At 41.2% G+C, this 14,800-nt stretch overlaps 1 protein-coding gene across 1 annotated transcript in view; it reads right to left on the bottom strand.

Moving 5' to 3' along the window:
- The window catches only part of LOC128737331 (regulator of G-protein signaling 17), a 63,126-nt gene extending 49,025 nt beyond the window's left edge, over positions 1 to 14,101 (bottom strand). Inside the window, exons 1-2 of the mRNA XM_053831948.1 lie at positions 13,911 to 14,101; positions 13,511 to 13,519 (exon numbers count right to left, since the gene is read on the bottom strand). Coding sequence (XP_053687923.1) covers positions 13,511 to 13,519; positions 13,911 to 14,101 — 200 coding nt within the window. The remainder of the gene's footprint in view (positions 1 to 13,510; positions 13,520 to 13,910) is intronic.
- Positions 14,102 to 14,800: the final 699 nt, after the last annotated feature.

Raw genomic sequence — 14,800 nt, forward strand, 5'->3', positions numbered from 1 at the left:
GTCAGATTCAGTTATTCTACGCGAGAAAATGCTGGAACTTTCACCATACTCGAACATGTCTTCAATAGAGGTGAAAGCACGTATCATCGATGACATAGGCTCATTGTATCCAAACGTGTGTGATGAAATCTTGGAAGTTACGCAGCATTCTCAAGGGACCGCGATGGAATTCTGAGTTCAAGTAGCGATCGCAATCGTGGATAGTCAACCTCGTTGTTTAGAAACTTGGCAACAACAGTTACCTGTTAAATTTTCCGGCGTCCATTGGCGTAGCTAGAGGGGGTGCCTGGGGTACCAGGCCCCCTCCAGAATTCTGCAGGCCCCCTCCAGAAATTTTCCTCATTGGAATCGGAAACCGGGAAAAAACTCAGTGTATATGTTGCCGCTGTGTAGATATTTTCTTTTTCACTAGGCATCGCAAAAGCGTAGTTGTCGTCGTCGTCAGTAGCTTAGTAGCCACCCCGGTTCATGCTGTTTCAAGCGTTCGTCTCCATTCAACTACATCTTGGGCCACTCGTCGCAAATTTCCCACTCGCAGAAGTCGCAAATCACTTTCGACCTGGTCGAGCCATCACGTTGAGCCTTCCTGTTCCTGGTGCTGGTGCAGTTGTTAAAGAGAACTATTTTCGTTGCACTGTAGCCTATTGACTTTCGCCAGATGACGATGGCAATCTCTCCAAACAGTGCTTGTAGCTCATGATTCATACGTCTCCGTTAATCTCCGCTTTCAGTTTGTACTCCGCCAAATATCGTTCACAGTATCTTCCGCTCGAAAATCACGTATGGCTAGCGTTTTGCGCAGGGCTAAGGAAGCCTAATTTCCCGCTTGAATGCGCAACTAGATCTTCTTACTAGTGTTGTTGTCCGTGTGCACCAGCAATACCAAATACACGAACTCGTCTGCCACTTCTAATTCGTCGCCATCAAAAGTTACCGTCCGCGAGAGGCACGCATTTGTTTCCTATTTCCTATCCTATGAGTATTTGGTCTTGGCCGCATTTACGTTTAGAACACTTGTCCTAGATTCCGATTTCGTCGAAACACCCCTTCAAGTGCAATGTTGAACAGCATGTAAAATAAGCCGTCACCTTGTCCCAACTTTCCCCGCGTCTCAAAGTAACTCGAAAGTATCCCCGAGATGCACACGAAACACAATACTCTCTCCAATGTAGCTCTGCTCAGTTGCGTCAGTTAATTCAGAAAACCGTTTTTGTGCATTATCTGCCATAGCTGGTCTCAACCGACTGTATCGTATCTTGCTTTGAAATCAATAAAGATGTGATGCGCGGACAGGTTGTATTCACGACATATCTGGTAATTGCGCGGATCCTCATCAAGTCCGCCTGGTATTTTCCTACAAAACCTTGTGCTATCGGTGACAACCAGAGTAACAAGATCATAATCAAAAATTTTTTTAGAAGGCACCCCCTAGGCCCCCTCCAGGGAAAGTTCCTAGCTACGCCAATGCCGGCGTCTGGTCATAATGACAAGTATGCAAGGACCACGATAAAGATGAAAGTCCAGGGGGTCACGCCATGGCAAATTACGCAGAGCAATGCGAAGGAAACCATTTTTGTACTCTCTCTATTCGTATGTCCCATGTTATTTGACGAGGTAGCCATATAAGTGCTGCATTCTCCAAAATAAGTCACTAATTTCTTCGACTCTGTTGAGCGTAATGCCTTCTATGTGGTAGTCGAAAATAATTGACTGTTCAATACGATGAAATGTCATGACGGAGCATGACAATCAGTTTATTGCGTTGACACCAATCAACAAAAATATTGAGCAATTCTCGTAAACGATAACGATTGTCGATACATCTTACCACAGAGTATAGTTTTAAATCGTCAGCGTAAACGAGTTTATAGTCACCATCGAGCAAAGATGCAACATCATTGAAAAATATCGTGAACAGCAAAGGTCCCAGGTTGCTCCCCTGAGGTACTCCATTCAAGTTACCAAACGGTGACGAAATACATGTTCCCAATTTCACCCGTAGTGTTCTATGGCTAAAGTAAGAGCTAAGTCATTCGGTCAAATTATCTAAGGCTCCCAAATGACGTAGCTTATGCAAAAGTAAGCGATGGTCAATTCTATCAAAGGCTGCTTCGAGGTCAGTATAAACCACGTCATCCTGGGCATACAATTCAATTTGTGCGAAACAAGTGAACGTGAAATTCAGTAAATTCGTGGTAACGGATCTTCTGGAGAGATATAGCATTTCACGTCGGAAAAAATACTTTGCGAGACAATTATCTTGAATAATTTCGATGCTGCCGAAAGACTAGTAATTCCGCGATAATTACGAACATTTCTTCTGTCACCTTTCTTGAATACGGGGAAAAAGTTAAATTATTATTAATGGCGCTATAAACCACTTAGCGGTGGGTTTAATTACGTTGATCCATATACATCCATATCCATATACATATATTAGTACTAATTAAATAAAACAGTTGCGGTGTAAAATTTAAAGAGCAATGAAAGTGTAGTTTCTGTACGCAATAGTTTTAATTTGGGAATAGAAAAGGCCCAGGTGAAGCAACGGTGCTTTAAGTGAAGTTCACTAACCAGCTCTACGCATGGATTAACCCGGCGACAGCGATTGGCACCTTTTGGGTAATTTGGTTAATTTCGAATTTTGTGATACAGTCCCCGCGTAAGGAAAAAAACAGTCCGGGAACTAAGGTCCAGTTCCCGAACACGAAATTTCGCAAAATCTCGCACAGCCTTACTGGTAGATTATGACGCATGTGGCAACTAGAAGACCAGAATCACCCCATGCCGTTTGCAGCTGGTTATCCGTAACGACAAACAGTTGAACAAACTTCTGAAACGGGTTGTCATTGCAGAGAATGGTGTATTGTCGAATATTCAGCACAGAAATAGAATCATCAACAATAAAGAGTAATTTTTTATTCAATTGTACTACAAATGAGTTAATGAAGAATTAAACGAAATTTTCCATTGTAAATTGTACTAAACCGTTCGAAAGTAATTTAAAATTAGCAATGCTTATTCCAATTAATCACGGAGCGAGAATTTATAGTTACACATTGTTTGAGTGGTGAATAAACACTAACGTTTAAAACCACTCTTCAATAAATCCAATACCAATACCGATAGTTGTATATTGCCCAATTTGATACTCGTTATGTACAATGCCAATCAGCCAGGCTTTTCCAGCAAATCACGAAGCAAGAATTTCTAGACAATACTTTCAAATTTTTAATTTTTCAATAGTGCGTACCTCAAAATCGAAGAATTTCTTTATTGGGGTCGACCCATAGAAGATTTTCCGATCGATTAGATCAAATACCTCTGAAATCTAGTGAGAATTGACTGGATTAAAAATGTGTACATAAAACACTATCATTTTGATGACGTATTTTCCAACCAATTACCAAGCGAGGATTTCTAGTTAGGCTATGCTTTATTATTTTCACATTTTCAATAGTGCAGTCCGACTTCGAAAGAACTGCAAGCATTGTTGTATTTAGTAAGTAACTTCAAATTCAAAAGATTCCAAAGTGCAATATCCTTTTTTCGTTTAACTCGATAATCTGCCGAATCAGTCAGAGATTATCAGAATCTTAAATTCTAAAAAAAGTCAGTTTTTGTTGGTTTCATATCTACACCCTCTGGGGCACTCACCAGCCGGCTCAAAGTGTCAAACTATTTCTCGCGTAAAACTTGTGCTACAAATTGACAGTAAAAAAATGCTTGTTATTTTTAAACTACTTATTTTGCATGAACCCCTATTAACCGGCACAATTCCGTAGGCGCCAATTTGTTGCGGAATTACACATTTCACTCTTTGCATTCATATCACGTCGGTCGCATGGAGTCGCTGTTCCCCAGGCCACCCATAAACCGGTTTACATGTACGTACATACGTTACTACTAAGGCGCCAGATTAGTAATCGAGAACACTGTACAGTCACGCAGAAGGAACGGCTGCAAGGCGAACATCTCATGTGCTTATGTGATGTGTGAATAAACCGTTATTTCCCGGCACTTTCACTACACCTCAAATTTTCACACTTTTCTCTCCGTTGCTTAGTGAAACGCACGATCAGCTTAAACAAACTTCGAAAAAAAAAAAATCCGCGCTGGCGGCACCAGAAATTGCAGAGAATCTCATAAATGCCGGAGAAATAAATTTATTGCAAAATTATGTGTTTATATTATAAATTAAAACGTTATGCTCTGTTCATCTGATTCATGCAACGCGTGCTAGCAATCGAAATCAATTGCCGTGCATGATCCCATTGCCGGAGTATTTGCCACTGGTTTTCACCATCGACACCGACACCTGCCCTCAGGAGTACGTTGAACATTCTTACGATCACTTTTCACCGCTCAACAGCGCATTCATCACATCGGAATGTCGATCGCTTCTTTTTTGATCCAGCTGCACCTTAATTTACCGCCAAGAAAACGTCTGACAGTCAGCACAGTTCGAACTTCACACACCGTGAAACAGTATATTTTCCGGAAACCCGAAAAAAAATCGGTCACTTGGAACCACACTGCTACAATGGCCACTTCTTTGGGTAATCTTATTAGTATTGTAAACAATTATATTTCATTTCATTTCAACACTCTAGACCAAAACCCGCCAGAAACCCCTTGCACTCGAGCGCGCTTTTCCACCGGAGAAAACCGTTTTTCCAACCGAACGTTTCCCGCTGTCACCGAAGGACTGACAGCGTGCTAGCGTGCTGACCAATCGGTTACCGTTGGTTTCGTTAAGTTACTTACAATTTCCCCGTTCGTTCAAACTGTTTACATTGCCTCTGGCCGAAGCGATCGGGAAAATGTTGCCATACTTGGGGAAAGTACATCCAATCTCAAGCACTTTTTCGAAAGGACGCAAAAGTATTCAAACCAAGTGCTAGTTAGTATCACTGTGTTCGCCTACAGGGAATAACTTTCACGCGGTTTGTTTACATTTTCACCTACGTCCTTTTGAAAAAGTTTAAAAAAGTACTAGTGGTTTTTTAATAAATGAGTAAAACCTTGAAATTCTATTCAATTTTATGGTCTATCCTACACACATTTTTACAAGCTGATCTTTTCTGTTACTACTTTTTTCCCAGTTTATTTTGTCCGGCAACAGTTTCCCTTCAGAGCGGTTGTACCGCACTCCAACTGAACGAAACGACAGTGCGCAGGATCCGTTCCTTCAATTAATTTTGTTTTCAAATCCCAAACCATCGAGGCAACTCGGTCATATGGGATGTGATGGAATACTTGAATGAAAACGTGCCAACCTGTATTGGTTTTATCAGTCCAATCCACGCTGCCAAGTGTGATTCAATTAGCGAAAAAGAAAAGCGATATTCTCTCCAGGTTCGAAATGGGCACACATACACCCACGGCAACATGTTTTCTCCTCTCTCAGTCTCTCAGTCTCTTTCACGTGTCGGTGAGAAAAATCGGAAAATCCAGTCGGGAGATTTTCTCGTTCTCCGTCGCTCCGAGAAAAACGGCTATCTCATCTTATCACTTGCCATGGTTACAGTGAGTGGGTGAGAGAAATACCCCACGGTTTCTGTAACCATTAAATAGGAGATTTTTTTCCTACGACCACCGAGAACAAGCGAGCATGTAAGCGAAGGTAGAGAAAACATTTCACGACTGATGTTGCTCACAGCATGTTGCTGATTGGCGCTGTACACGGGAAGGTGAGTGACTTCCTCACCATCGTCGTTAATAATGCCAATGACGATGACTAACAGAGAAAACACACGGACACAGAAAAAGCATCATCGATATTATCACTCTGGCTTTAATATGGTGAACTGGCGACAGCAGTTAACGATTAAAGTGGGGAAACCTGGGAAAAACTAGAATTTAGAGAAGTGTGTCGATGAACTAAAGAGAAAAATAATTAAAGAAAGATAAATGAAGACGACAAGTGTAAAAACCATAACACTATGCTTCAAATATTTTCAAAAGAAATATTTAAAAAAAAAGTAGTTCTGGGGGAAAATTCAAATAAGCATAAAGAACATCGCTAACATAACCCTATTCGAACGAATCTGAAACTGTTGAGAACATAAACAGAGGGGTTAAAGCCCATACTAAACCTGCCCATACAGCGCAAATTTTTTAAATTTTATACGTTATATAAACTCGTGGATCAAAAGGATACTAAAAAATCGTGGTTGTCGAATTCCCCGGAAAAATCCAACAAAGCTTTACATTTTTTCGGACATCAAATATTTAAAAAAATTATACTCTTGAACATCGTGTAATGAACTTTTTTTATAGAATGCAGCTTTTTCGTGAAGTTTGAAGGAATTTTAAACAAATTTGAGGAATAACTATTGTGAAAGTGCAGAAAATTTTGACCCAAAACATAGTAAAGTTTCAAATAACATTCGTCAATTTCTGATGATTTTCTCAAGCTGTTGGCGAAAATCACAGAAAGTTATAATCGTAACGAGTTTTTAAAAACTACGCATTTCTGTTTAGTGACGGTGTTTGTGAAATCACTGAATTATCAACAGACTGCACTATTCGGTTTCCTAGATGTAGGAGGAGCATTTGATCACATGTGCTTTACAGCATAATCGAAGTTTCTTCATAAGAAGGGAATGGAGCTCTATTTCGGTTATGTTCTCGAGCAAAGGAATAACAACTGCAGAATGGGAAAACATTCATACGAAAAATCGCAATCGACCTTCTCAAATTTGTACCATAATTTTGCATTTCCCCCACATTAAATTGTCTAAGGTATTACGGGGATAATACCTACTTCCCTTACTTCCCTTTTCTTCTTATACTCAAAAATATATAATTTTTCGCATTCAAGCGTCTCCAAAACAAATTGGTATATAAACGTGCCAATATGGTTGGTAAACGACTGTATAAAGCATACCATTGGTATCTCGCGTACCTGTGGGTATAAAAAAATTCAAAATTCTCAGCCCCCCTTATTCAGCAACTTCTACCCAAGCTTGTGAGAGTAAACAGCGCAACTGCGAGCCATGCTCGTACGTACTGCTCACGCTCACGAAGCGAATATGGCACCGCACCTCAAAGCAATTTTTTGTGTATAGTACGATACTATATGTGTTCGAAGCACATCGTATGACATCGTGCTAGAGCACGGCAGCCCAGCAACCTATTCATTCGCATTCATTTGTTAAAGGGACATACTGCACCTCTCATCATCATGAAGATTATTAACAATATCGCATCGGTCACCAAATTTACGAGCAGGGCTGTCCTGCACTCAGTGTGAACTGGGAGTGCGCCGTAAATACTTAAGGTAGAGCAATACTTAGTTCGGCAATCTTGTGGATAATATTTGACTCTATAAATGCCCCATACATGACATTTTCTAATTTTACTTGGTTGAGGAGTTACAGTTAAATAAGCAAAATGGGTGCACTGAGTGCAGGACACCCCTGTTTACGAGTGACACCGTGCAAGCACCGTGCTATACTAAGCTAGAGTGTGGAGTCCGAGTACGGATCCCAAGTACCGAGCCCGAGTTTCTTAACAGGTCAGTTACGTTCACAAAATGTGATTGTATAGGACAGGAAATAACGAAGACGAGGTCATGCAAAGTTCGCAGCTACCGTGCTCATCGATGAGCTGACCACCGAAAACCAAAGCTCCGCGTTCGAGTTCCTTTTTTCTCAGATAGTAAAGTACATAGCACCGACACTGTGGTCAGTTATCAAAACCACCCGTTGTGGTGTATACATGAGTCGTTAGGATTCGCAAGAGCTCCGAAACTCAAGCTACAATTCTGAAGCCACTTGGTTTTACTTGAATGTTATAAAGTTTTTATTGTGGTATTAACCATTACCTCTAGTTTTATTATGGTATTACGCAATACCAAGAGGCTACGAGTCAAAACACACTTATAGCAAGCTATAAAATCATAATAAAGCTGTTAATAAAGCAAATTTGTTGCTTATCAAACCAAATTAAATCTGATAGTTTTATAGAGCTATTAAAACGGTAGCACTCTGACCAATCATATTTACTGCGGCTATTATGAAGAAAATTATAGTTCAGCATTGAAATCATATTTTACTCGAGGCCAATATTCTAATATTTAGTTTTAGCTCGCTAACAAAAATTCATAAAAGCAAATTGTGCTGTATAAAGAAAATTATTATTAATCGTTTTTCCTGTCACACGAAGCAACTGAAATGATTTTGCTAGAAATTGACATTGACTAATCGAATATATTTATTTTGTTGAAACAACCAATTTTTTGAAAATTGAAAAGTTCGATAATGCGTTAATTGATCCACCTATCATATGAATAAGCACGATCCAATTTAATGCGCATATGCTGCAACCCAACGGAGACTGCTGAAAATTTAATAATTATTCTATGGGATATTTTGTTATGGTCACTTTAGGCCAAATCGACCAGAATGATCTGACTGTAAAACTTTAACTTTTCTGCTCACGGATGCATTTTCAAGTTAACTGGCGGACTGATTTAGTTTTTCATCAGAGCCAGCTGTATGCTTTATATCGTTGTAGTTTATACCAGAAACTCAGCGCATCTTGTAAACGCATTATGCTGCAAGCCGAAATTTGTCGGGATAAGCAATCTCCAGCTGGAAAATATCGAATTGGCTGGTAAGGACAGCATCAGAGCGGAGTTCATTTCAAGTCCGGAAAAGCTAGCCACTTGTCGCCACCGACTGATTGTAAAAATTTAGAATACAAAACGGCTACCGAAGGAGTGGAAGCTTTAGGTTATCTGCCCGATCTAGAAGAAAGGCGACATGATGAACTATCGTGCGATCACCAATCGATTCATTGCCGTGCTCAAAATGCTCTCCTAAATCATTTTTCGCTGCTTCTAATCAATTGCGGATAGATTTATGGTAGTTTATCAGTCTAGTTTCGTGGAAGGACCCTTAAAGATGGACTAAATATTTACGCAGTGGCAGATTGTCCAAAAAGACCGTGAAAACAGAGTTCTCGCACACCATCTGTTCGTTGATTTTGAAGCTGTATATGGTACTATCAAACGTAAAGAGATATGGAAATTCAAAGACGAATATGGGTTTTCCGAAAAGCTGATCAAACAAGTTGGACTGTGAGAACTATCGAGCGATCACCGTTCTCATTGCCGCCCACAAAGTGCTATCCCAAATCACTTTCTGCTGTCTAGCACCAATTGCGATTGCAAACAGGTTTGTAGGAATTTATCAAGCCGACTTCGTTGAAAGATGGTCAACAACGGATCAAGTATTTACACAGCGGCAGTTTCTCCAAAAGAGCCGTGGACTATTTGTTCGTTAACTTCAAAGCCGCATATGATACCATCGACCGAAAAGAGCTATGAAAAATCGTGAACGTGAACAGCTTTCTCAGGAAGCTCATCAAACTAATTCGATGGATGGTACGCACTGCTGTGTGTAGATGTAGGATGCACATTCGAGCACATTTGAATCCCACCAGGGACTTTATCAAGAAGATTGGTTTAAAGATAACAAAACAGGTACATTCCGGCTGGCGGAACCGACAACGACTTACGCCCTTAGGGCAGTAGTGTAGCGATGGACGGCGATAAGTTTGTCTACCTTGGCTCTCTGGTGTTAGTGGGCAATGACACCAACCGTGAGATTTGGAGGCATGTTATCAGCGGATGCCATGCTTACTATGGGCTTCACAAGCAATTCCGGTCGAACAGACGAAGCCAGCCTACTCTTTACATGATGCTCATTAAACCGGTGGTTTTCAACAGACACTAAACTGTGGTGCACAAAAGAACGGAATATGATCCAAATAGCACACTTCTATCACATTTAGTTGCAGCAACTTATTCATAACTGATTTTACACTCGGACTGGACTGTCATGTATGTTATTGAACATCGCTATTGAAGATGTTTGAAGATCTTCACCAAAAATACCCAACTCCTAGCCTTTGCAGACGACTTAAAATTACTAGTAACCTCAATCCCACTAAAACTCATTCCCGAGCAACAATTTAAGTTTTATTGCAATCCTATGATGGTATTTGTGGCCAATTTTAGTCATAAAAACCATCATAAGATTGTAAAAAAACCCTCATTGCTACTTGGGATGGGTCAGAAATTAAATACGTGGTAGAAAGAGGCTCCAGGGCAAATAACGCTTACCTCCAAAGTACAGTAACTATTTACGGTGAAATGGTTGAAGAGTTTATATATTTGGCATCTCTGGTCAACGTCGACAACAGTACGAGTAAAAATATTCTACGACGCATTCATGCTGAAAACTGGGCCTACTTTTCCCTCCGCAAGACACTTTGATCAAGGAGCATACGCCGGCGCACAAAGCTGTCGTATTACAAAACGCTAATCGGACCGAGTCATCTACGGATTCGAGACTGCAACTTTGATTACGGAAGACGTACGTGCACGTATATCAAAGAAGGGTTTTGTGGGCTATTTTTGGCGAAGTACAAATGGCTTGCGGAAAATGGTGCAGGTGTATGAGTCACGACATGCAGGTACTACTAGATAGCGAACGTCTCGGTAGATTATGGTGAGCCGGCCACGTCGCAAGGATGCCGGACAACTGTGTAGTGAAATCTGATCTCTTCAAGAACCCCACTGGCGCAATAAATAGAGGGGCCCAAAGTATTAATGGCTCGACCAGGTTGAAGCCGACTTTAACAGTTACTATAGTCATAGTCAAAGTCACTATATCAGCTTGGGTAATTCCTCATTTCTGCGGGGTTGGGATTTGAAACCGGGTCCTCGGCGTGAATAGTAACCACTACACCGGTACTGGCCCCATAGGAATGAGATGACCAGAATTAAAGGAAGCAAATTGATCAGAATAGGTGGAGAGAAGTCTGGGCACACGCTGTAGTAGAAACTGGAAAAAAGTGGATAAAAACGATCGTCTGGCCCGTTTACAAAAAAGACATTAAGCTGGAGCACTACAACTATTATGGCATTAGTTGGCGACACCTCTCAGCGTTAACTACAAAAGATTTGTGAGCTAGTTAAGACCGTATACTACCACGTATTAAATCTTTTCAACTCTACAGACTTTGCCAATTACTGCAACACACATAACACCATCGATTTCAAGGCAGCGTATGATACAGTCGATCAAAAACGGATAAGGCAGATGATATATCAGACTAATCAATGCTATCGTGAATCTTATACTGTGTCTAAGTGTACATTAGTGTTTCGGTGATAGACTTTTCCAGAACGGTTCAACTTCTTGGCTTTCCTAATAACTTTGAGGATTTTGTAAGGAGCTCCAGCGACGTTTTCAATCTAAAATCATTTAGAAAATCTAAAAAATTTCATTTAGAAATCTGCTGAGATAAAACCACTTGCACTGTGGCATGAAGTTGTCCGGTTGTGCACGCCCCCGACTGTCTCTGAGCTTGAGATAACAACACAACTTGCGAAAAATTTGAAAGACTTTGAAATTTTCGAACTTGAGATGACGTCTACCTACGGTAGAGTACAAACGAAAGACGAATAATAATGAAAAAACCATGGGACGCACGCACTACTTTGAAAGAATCCCATTCCACATTTGACAAAAGTCAGATTAGCCCAGTTAGCTATGGGGTACAATTCTGTCCTAACAGGCCAGTCGTCGTACGTTCGAATTTCGACTGCACGGTGCCGCTTCAGAGTTATTAGGATCTATGCACTAGTTCCGCAATATTCCTGTACTCTAATAACCGGCTGCGAAGTATGTCGATAAAGAAGGGCAAGTTCTTTGAAGGACGTTTATACCCATGGCTTTGCTTTTTGCAGAGTTTGGTGAGGCAGACACAACGCAAGGATAATCTGGTTGATAATCTGGTTAAAAGCGTCTTTTTAGTAACGTCACGTAACGGCACCAGAAACCGTGAAAAACGACTCGACCAAAAAGGTGACAGCCCACAGAGACGTTTTGTAAGGAGAATTGCTGAGCCGATCAACGTGAGCAGCTGATTCCGTGATCTTTGGATCCGGTACCAGGGAAACAAATCATTTCGAATAGTCACTCTAACTTTAGTATGCACAATCATGTCCAATATGTAATTGCGCCAAGTTATGGATAACATGAGCTTGCTGATAGTTCAGTATGCAGTTGAGACATAGCCAAAATCATCATAAGATAGCGTGGCATGAGGTTTACATATTATTCATTTCACAGAACTTCCAGCTTGCTGTAATAATTTTTAAAAGCTTAATTTTTAGCAATCGAATGATACAGTATACCTTCGAGATCGTTTGGATCTTCCTGCACAATTTTAACGGTTCTATCAACCACAATTAATTATTGCATAACCACCAATATACTGTATCCCAATTTTCTCGTGTCCTTCACACACGCACTGCAAAGAACACTTTCGCAGCAAAACGGCAAAGAAACCAAATTCATTCATACGAATTCGTCAGCCAAACAGTCAGCTTGGCTTTGGTAGGTTTTTTTTTTCAAATTCCATCTTCGTTCCAGTAAACTCAGCATCCAGCAGCAGCAGCAGCAGCGACCACAGCAAACGACACGCACACTCTGATAAGGGGGTAGATACGGAATCTACTATAAGTACGAGCTTTCTGCTACATGCTGCTGCGGTGTTAAACAGCACATACCAAGCGCCACGGCTCGGCGTGTCTATGCTGTGATGTCACTTCTCCGTTCCGTTCCGACAGCTCAGCAGGCGAGGCAGCCCCATTTCCCACTGCTCATTTTTGAGTGGGCCACACTTTTCCGCTGGGACGACTACCCAACTACCCCAAGAAGAAACGAATGTGGCAGCACATACGCTCGCTGGAAGGAGGAGAAGAGTCACCGGGGCGAAGATATGGTTGAGATGGATATTGATTGATAAAAAAGCGATCCGACTGATTTTATAGTGCATTCGAATGCACTGGCGCTTTTTTTCCTCCCACTTGACTTTGGCTCTTCCATAGCATTGTGCCAAGGGTACCGCCGGGATATGACCCATCTGCTGATGCCGTCATGTGGGAAATAAAGGGTGCATTACAGACGGAAAATGTGGGCAGCTGAACCGAGCTATTGGTTGGTAGTGGTAATGGCTTTTCGATTGGCAATTTATGAGTGTGTCAGCAGATCGGATAGACCGCCTTACGCGAAGGATTGATAACGAGAATATGGGTGGATGTCGGAATGAGGAAGGTCACCTACAAATTATTCGAAGTGATTCCGGAAATTGCATGAACAAGGAGCTTAACTCAGATTTCAAATGTTTGATATCAGCTTCACGGCTTTACAGCACGAAATCAGTATCGATTCTTTAAATTTGTTGAATGTAACACGTGACTACAACGAGCACGGTAAAAGATAGGAAGAGCAATGTCCCGAAACAGATTAATTATTAACGCTCAGTAAGCCTCTGCATTAGTTATGATTTCTCTGCTTCCTATGGTGTTATACTGAAAACATAACGAGCAGAACGGGGCAGCTGTATAAAAACGTTCTCACTCGCCTGTGTCCTCTGGGGCGTATTAAGCTCATCAACATAGTAAATAACGTATTTATTAACTTACCATTTAGCCCTGTATTGATGTGACAAACAAAGCGGCAGTAAACAACGAATACACCAAAAGTACATGGAAGTAGAAAAACAAAATCGAATGTTGAATTAAAGTATTGCATTAAACTTATTACGGTGCTTATGATGCGGGTATCGATCGATGAGTGAGTGATGGTTGAACAAACCGTATAGCACCGTGTTTGATGTGTGCACACATGGAATGGCTGTTTATCAGTATATAGCTCTCTAAAACATGCGAGTTCCATCGCAATAGAATTCGAACGCATTGAGGAAACACGCATCCCCAGCGATTTTCATTTCATGGAGGCGCACGGTTATCCGTTTACGATACAGGCAACGTTTCGATAAATTATTCACTCATCAATTCAATAACCCTTCGGAAGTGACCTTACCATGAACAAGAGCAGCAGCAGCACCAGCAGAAGCAGCACGGCTTCTGCGAAGGTGGTCGTTGTAACGGTACAACATTATTTGTTGCTTCTTGCGCTCCACCTAAAGCCGCATTAAGTGGACCACTCTGAGCGGCCGAGCCCATGCCACGGAGTCGACACCCCGCAGGCAGCCCGTCTACGCTGCAGGACATTCTAGAACGAACAGATGCAAATCGTCACACATCGGCACGGCACTCTGTTAGCTGGTCCAAACCGAACCGAATCTTTACGGCCGAACTTACCCAACGTGAGAAGCAGCGGTAGAAGTTGTTTCGTTCACAAAACAACTTCTGACTCTACGAACGTATCGCCGGCGCACTGACAGGGCAGACACCGGTCGCCCTGGTACCGGTAAACGCCATCGTCCGGGCGGTCAGCCTCGAGAGAGCCTAGCCTTGCGGTTGGGGAAACTAAGAACAAGAGAAAACATAGTTTCGGAATTAATTAACTAGCGTGGGATAACAGTTCAATCGTACTAGCTTGTTGAATGAAGAGTGAGTTCTAAAGCCGTGTGAATTTTTGAAAATATAAATTTTCCTACCGCTTTGATCGAATAAAGTGATGTGCATGCAATATTTAATAACATCGGTTTTTAGATTACAATTCCTTTTCAAATAATAAATTAATATTTAATTCATTTTCCTAGAATATTCACAGCAAAAGTTTCTGTGCAATAGTTCGATTTTTTCGCGTGACTTAAATGTTTGCGACTCGATTTGTTATACATTTTTAGGACACTATAAATATGAATGCTGTGGTAATATAAATTTTGGTTTTAGTCGCCGTACTGTTAAGCGACCTCACGTCGGTTGAAGGTTATTCAACACTAGTGCGAGCAAAAACTGGTACCT

The sequence above is a fragment of the Sabethes cyaneus genome, chromosome 2, assembly GCF_943734655.1.
Source record: "Sabethes cyaneus chromosome 2, idSabCyanKW18_F2, whole genome shotgun sequence".
In the NCBI taxonomy this organism is placed as follows: Eukaryota; Metazoa; Arthropoda; class Insecta; order Diptera; family Culicidae; genus Sabethes; species Sabethes cyaneus.